This window comes from Episyrphus balteatus, chromosome 2 (assembly GCF_945859705.1).
Source record: "Episyrphus balteatus chromosome 2, idEpiBalt1.1, whole genome shotgun sequence".
Classification (NCBI taxonomy): Eukaryota; Metazoa; Arthropoda; class Insecta; order Diptera; family Syrphidae; genus Episyrphus; species Episyrphus balteatus.
This window is the reverse complement of record NC_079135.1, coordinates 111,354,336-111,361,208: the sequence shown is the minus strand read 5'-3', so window position 1 is coordinate 111,361,208 and position 6,873 is coordinate 111,354,336. Positions and strand designations below refer to the sequence as shown.

The following is a 6,873-nucleotide window of genomic DNA, read 5'->3' as shown; positions in this document are numbered from 1 at the left end:
ATTTTTTTTCTATGGAACATGATTTTCAGAAAAAATTCGCTTCGAGATCGCCAAAAATTCGATTTTTCAATTGAAAGGAATTCGACATAAGATTCAGAATTGGGTGGAAGTGATTCAAACTTTTTTATTGGATTTCAGAATGAGTGAATCATTGAGTGATTCCAATCGAAAACTACATTAATGTAGCTAGTTGAAAAAGTTTTTGAAAAAATATTGTTCAAATAAAACCAACTGTACCTACTCTTTAAATGTGTTTAAACAAAAAAATCAGAAATAAAGGTAAACTTGTCAATTGAGCCTAAATGACATTTTTTTTAAAGTTAACCTTATGTACTTTAATAAACTGCACATTGTCAATAAATGCATTAACAAGTATATGAGAGGTAAGACATAATCTGCTATTGCTTTTTTCGTGATTTTAAAAATTGTTTTAAAATGAATTTTTTTTTGAGAGGCGCCACTTGCAATCTTGCCCAGGGGCGCCGGTAGTGCTTAAACCGGCACTGCATAAACACATCACTAATTCTGGATCAAAACTTTTTGTATGGAAAGAAAACACCTTAGCTGCAAAGCATCACGTTTGCACCAGAAATAGTTTTAATACAAAGCATCACTGCGTTAATGAATTCAGCATTTCTTCAGATTTCCCGAATTCTTTGCTTGGACGACTTCTAGACCTTCCGGGAAGTATGCAACAGGTAATGTTATTTCTTCGCTAAGCCACTCTTCATTCATTATCCAAGAAACGCCTTTCTGTTCTATTGCAAATTTGACATCTTCATTTATAATATGGATTGGACGCTTTAACACCCATAAGTTTTGTATCCAAACATTCAAGGTTTTCGTTGGGAGTTTCTGCATGTTTCCTCTAGGAACTGTTTTCTGGTCTAGACAAGGCGGAATTAGAACTATTTGAAATTAAGCCGCGATATCTGTTGGTTTTTGCTGTTGTTGTTGTCAATTGTTTCTAGTGCTCCGAGGAAGGAAACGTTCTGACGTCGTTAATACTGGCGAAACGTTTAGTGTCGATGGTAATAAGGTCGATCTGGTTAACGTTTGACTGAGTTAAGATATGGTAACCGCATGCAATATTTGACTATTGTACAATTAAAAAGAAGATTCAAATATGACACACAAAATATTTTTTATTAATTTTTTGGCGTCACATATACCTTATTACATCCATACACTTAATTACCTTTTTACAATTTGTTAGATTACTTTTTTTTTGTTATTATCGTTCAACGATATAGAGAAATATTTTTTTGCTTAAAAATTAAATGTTTACTTTAATAGACAATCACGTTAAAATGGATAATTTAATTTGTTTCTAAATATTGGTCAAATCACTCGTCGAATTAAATAAATAAAATAAAAAAATAAAAGAAAGAGATTTGAAGAGAAAAACAAAAAAACTAATACTAATAGTTTCATTCGAATAAAATGAGCGTTTAGTAAAATACAAAGTTGGACTTTTACTTTAAGTACTTTGATCAATCGCTTTCAGGTCCATTTGTTTGACTTAAATATTTTAAATAATTTCTAAACAATTCCAATTACATACTGAATGTAGAGAGTATTTTTGTGGAAATGATTTCTTCTAATAAATTTCTATTCTTGTTTCTTTCCATTTCGAAAACGATCAAGCAAACCATGCAGTATGCTGCCAGGTATTCTCTGATGTTTGGTTATCAGTTCTGATAATTCAAGAGCGACCTTTAAAAAGAAAATCGAAAAGTTAAACTAATTTTTTACTCCAAGGAACATGCCTACCTTTAATTGTAATTCTTCTGCTGTCACATTAGGATCGTATGGTATAGGCTTGCCCAAATACGTTCGAAATTTAACAGGAAATCCACCATAGATTGGACACACGGGTATTCGAATAGCATTATACAGCCATAAAAATTGTCTTCGAAATATTCCCACTTGTCTAAATCCTTCGCGTAGATTTTGTGTAAAAAATGGAATGATCGGCACTTTAGCTTCCAAAGCGACTTTGGCAAAACCAGTCCGATTTCGCCAAAGCAGCTCATAGTAATGATCACCGAATTGTGCTTCATAGACACCTCCAGGAGATATTGCCAATAGATTTCCTTCTTTCAGAATATTACTACATGACTGGACGGTACCAGGGGATATGTGAAAAGCATCCGCCAATAATCCCCAGCCGGGTAATTTAAATAGAAACCGATCGCCGACTGTGTAGATTAATCGATCACTCTGCAACATTACACGCGAGTTAAAATAGTACATGTCAATTGGAATGGCACCATGATAGTAGACAATCAGTGCTGGCCCTTCGGCTGGAAGATTTTCCATTCCTATAACTTCGTAGCCATGATAAATGCGAGCATGGGCATCCCATATTGCAGCTACTAGCTTTCGGCCAAAGGTCCAAAAATTACGATCTGTGGTGACGTGACGCATGATCACTTGCCTATTAAATAGATTGAACAAATTATTGAAATTCCAGAAATTGAAAATAGAAAATAATTTCTATTAAGGGTGAAATAAAAATTAGTAAAGTCGTTTCTATCGAATCTAATTTTTTTTTTAACGAATCCTAGTAATGCCTAATAATACCTATATATGAATTAAACTCTGATCGAATGGGAAAGTAGAGAAGGATTTAAAATTATAAAGGTTATAAGTAAATTCGAAAAAAGGATCAAATTCACTTTCAAATTCAGTTTTCAGAAAACTGTTATGGCTGGTTTCGAGCACTTAAAACTACTTTTCTTAGATAGAATTTAGAACAGAGCCATAAAGCTAATAGATGATTGGTCAGTTTAACAAAAATTAAATTCCATTAGAAGATCGTAGAAATGTCTCCTGGCTCTCATTCAGATCTACCGTCCTCCAATTCTTACGAAATTTACGGAATTTGATATGACAGTAAGCGTTCAATTCAAAAGGACAAATCGGATAAGCTTGAAAAATGCATTGAAATATGCATTGAAAATCTTAAATTAAAATTATTTTTTATTTTTTCAAATCAATGCGTCATATTGCGGTTTTCTCTCTTCGAATCTCTTTGAGATTAAAATTCATGCGTTGCACTACGATTTTCTTTCTTCAAAACTAAATTTCATGCGATGAATTGCTATGTTCTCTTTCCAGTTCTTAACAAATAGTGGTGGAGTTTTTTTTCGTATAATGCCTGATTCACAATATTGCGAGACGACGCACGAGACAAAAGCGGTACGTTTTTTACAACGATTTTCATATAAAAAAAAGAAATTCACAATGCAACGATTTTTTCGAAAAATTGATTTCATTTTTATTATAGTAATTTAAAAAAAATCTCAATCTACATTGGGATACGTCCCTAGGCCGGTAGGAGTAAACAGCAACCACCTTGTTGCTGGGTTTACACGACTTTTGAAATCGGAAAAACTTATCCATAACGGATAACACGATAGGGCTGATTTTTTTACCGCTTTAAAATCAGCTCTTTCGAAAATGCAATAGAACATTTTTTTGTAATGCTCATCGATATAGCTTTCATGCTCAATCCTGGGGAGAAATCGCCTATTGTGTTTTGTGATCGTTGAAAGTCACAAGAACCGAAAATGTTCGACGACAATCAGATTTCCTAGAGCAAATTTGTCTTTTGTGATTATCACGCAAGTCATAATAGCCGATTCAACCCCTGTCTCTGTTTACTTAACGCTCGCAATGTGGTGCAATATGGACGATGTACCTATGATGACGACTTTTCACGAATCGATTTTTGCAAAAAAAAATCGTACATCACGTAGTATGTAGTGTACTAGCCTCTGAACTCGCTTGGTCTAGATTCAATACTAAAGTGTGACGGAAAAATTTTTCAAATAAAATGAAAAATTATATTAGACTAAGCACCACATAAAAATTTAAAAAAAGGAGTCTGATGATCGAATTGGCATCCGTGAAACAGCTTAAACCATAAGATTTGGTGGTAGCACCTTCAAGTTGTTGTTTTTCAAAGATTATAATAATAATGAAATTGAAAATTTTTTTTAAATCAAACTTGCCTTATTTCATACTTTTGACTGAGGCTCATTTTATAGATAATATTAGAAGTACATACTACAAATTACTCTTCAAGAATAACCCAAAAAATCAAAAAGTAAGTTAGATATTATTTCACTCGATTTTAACAAAAAATAAAACATTCATCTTACTTCCAAGTTAAAAAAGAGCTATGATTTTGAAATTGACTTAGTCACAGGTGAACTGCTTCTAAGCCAATTCTAAGTTTAGAATTTTTTTAAAATAAAGTTTTGTTAAATTCGGGTCTATTACTAGGGGCAATTAATTTTTATGACCAGGAAACCCTAACATATTTCTAATTTGACTGAGCTATTACAAAATTTGTATCTAAAAAGTCTCAAAAATTTTAGTAACTTGAATTCTTAAAGCAATTCTATTTTACTTCTTTTGAAAGTTCTTCTATTAAATTAATACAACTTGTGTGATATGATTTTGCCATGAAAGCACTCTTACGACAGTCATTGGCAAAGTGTAAGAAGATTTCCTTAATTAAAAATTTATTGTTACAATTGCATATTTTACAAATACACCGATTGAAACCGAATATTTTTTAACTACACTGGACTGGATGTCCAGGTGGTGAATGAAAATCTAGATATGGCTGTAAAAACGAATTCTGTGTAACTAACGAGAGATTTTCTTATGGGTACGATTTCAGTTTCATAAAGATAACCATACCATTCGTCATTGAAATAGTTAGACCTCTACCCTACTCAACAATGAAAATGCGTTGTTGGAAATGATTAACGTACATTTATTTATTCGTGTATATTTTATTAAATAGGTAGGAGAGGTACTTATAATTTTACAATAAGGTATTCGTCAAAATGTAAATAATAAAATCTTTTTCAAATTTCAAGTGGGTAAATCAACAAGGTAGGTAGAAAAAAATACTTAATTTTGAATTTTGGTTTCAATCAAAATGTTAAATAAAATTCTATTAGATTAACTTTCTAAACATTTAAATTGGCTAACATCGGTTAAACCTTCAATTTAATAAAAATCTCAATGGATCATCCGATTATTTTATCTACAACAACAACTAACTATGTACAACAACAAATAATGTATCTATGTATTGGATTCACGTCACTCACCTGTGCATTTTGTAAACAAATAAAACAATAAAAGATATGTAAATTAGCGCTACAAAAACGAATGGCAAAAGGAATGTTATAATCAGCGGCAGCAAGATTCTGTACAACCATAATGAGTAGTCCAAGTCAATGTAAGAAGCTAGAATTGGAGTTTTGAGAATATTAAAAATTCAACGTGGACAAAATTAATAAAATACAAATACATGTAAAATCAACTTACAAAGAAATATTTGGACACTCATTGTAAGATTGTGAAAGAGATCCATGGTCTTTTAACTTTATTTCTTATTGGATTTTTTTTTATACTTTACAAAAAAAAGTTTCTAAACTTTAATAAAATTATTTGTTTACTTGGAAGAAATAGTAGTTTCTTTAAATTTTACTTTAATACGTTGAGCAATTTTAACCATTTCACGACTTAATATTATTGATTGTTTTATAATTTTTGTTGATCCCAAAGTTTTTTTTGGTTAAATTTTCTTTATAAATTGCAAAAATAAAAAAAAAAATAAATACACTTTTGGGAAAGTTAATTTTTTTGTCGACAGGTATTTTTGCTGTCAAAAAAAATGTTGACAGCTGTTTGTCAATGAATGCATTCAGTAGAAATTTAAAGTAATGAGTTAAATCTGTGGTGTAGAGTTTTTTCATTCGGTATTTTCAACGGTTCGATTTTTAAAACTTGATGGAAAATTACCACTTTTATTGAATGAAAGCTTATTTTCAGTGATAAAGTGCATTTTCAACTAAACGGCTTACGTAAACAAAAAGAATATGCCACTTCATCGAAAAAATAACAGCATAATGTGGTTTTCATTTCGATATTGATCCTTTTTTAGGTTTTTAGGCCGTGTGCGAAATTGATTTAAAATTTTTAACATTAGGGGTATTCACGATCTGGTGCAACAGGCCTAGTAAAAATGTAAAATTTTATTTTTTTACAATAGATCGTGAACTCCCCTCTTCTTATCTATAGTAAATATTGAAGCGTGAATGATGTTTTTTTTCCTCCACCGTTGCTTCTTCTTTTTTTCCATTTTTTATAATTTAATTCTTTGTTTTGTTCGGGTTAATTAATTTTCACTAATTATTTTACATCAAAGAAACTAAATTACGGGACATGAGTAGCGACAACCATTATAAACAGAATAAATAAGACAAACTGTTTATCATGGGTGACGCGACGCACGGTGAGCTGCCATCTGTCAAAAATAATTTTACTCCATTGTATTTTTTTGCAATAGGGTTAGGGTATAGCAAAAGTGCAAGACCATTGTAAAATTTCAATCCATATATTTTGTTGTTGTAGTGTTGTAAGATTTTACACTTTTGCACTTTTGCAATGATACTAGACCAGTTGCATCGGATCGTGAATACCCCTATTGGTTAAAGTATCAACTTGCGTGGTGAATAAACGGGAATAAAATGTATTCTGCTGTAGTGCAGGATAAAATATTAACACAATTCACACTCAGCCTTTCATAAGCCTAGTACGTAACTGAAGTGAAAAATGTTCCAAGTCTCCAAAGTCAGCAGGAAAAATGCTAACGAAAAAATATAATCGAGTATTCATTCAGTCAAAGTACAAAACTCAAAATTAATTTAAAATCAAAAAATTAGTTTTTAAACAAAAATGAATTAAAAATGATAAAACCATCAACCACAGCCCTTTGAATCAAGAAAAATGTACAGAAGAAGTGACAAATGAGTGAAAACTCTTCACATAATTTTGAATTTT

The 6,873-nt window shown here is 31.2% G+C and overlaps 1 protein-coding gene across 3 annotated transcripts; it reads right to left on the bottom strand.

The window, feature by feature from the left end:
* Positions 1-574: 574 nt before the first annotated feature.
* LOC129911351 (transmembrane protein 68) lies at positions 575-5,654 on the bottom strand. Of its 3 annotated transcripts, none has more exons than XR_008771626.1 (5): positions 5,356-5,654; positions 5,136-5,274; positions 1,774-2,440; positions 1,173-1,716; positions 575-1,096 (listed from the first exon to the last, which is right to left on the bottom strand). XR_008771626.1 is itself a non-coding variant. In XM_055989118.1 (4 exons), the coding sequence occupies exons 1-4, from the start codon at positions 5,399-5,401 to the stop codon at positions 1,612-1,614; spliced, it is 957 nt and encodes a 318-aa protein (XP_055845093.1). In that variant the 5' UTR covers positions 5,402-5,654; the 3' UTR covers positions 575-1,611. The 3 variants fall into 3 exon arrangements, 1 of the variants encoding a protein (XP_055845093.1); XR_008771627.1 differs by having other exon boundaries at positions 1,199-1,716; XM_055989118.1 differs by having other exon boundaries at positions 575-1,716.
* Positions 5,655-6,873: the final 1,219 nt, after the last annotated feature.

Excerpts from the sequence above, each read along its gene's own strand:
- LOC129911351 (XM_055989118.1), bottom strand. The coding sequence starts at position 5,401 with ATGGATCTCTTTCACAATCTTACAATGAGTGTCCAAATATTTCTTT. Across the intron at positions 5,275-5,355 it reads GAGTGTCCAAATATTTCTTT|CTTCTTACATTGACTTGGAC; the intron begins GTAAGTTGATTT and ends CTCCAATTCTAG. Across the intron at positions 1,717-1,773 it reads CAGAAGAATTACAATTAAAG|GTCGCTCTTGAATTATCAGA; the intron begins GTAGGCATGTTC and ends TTCTTTTTAAAG.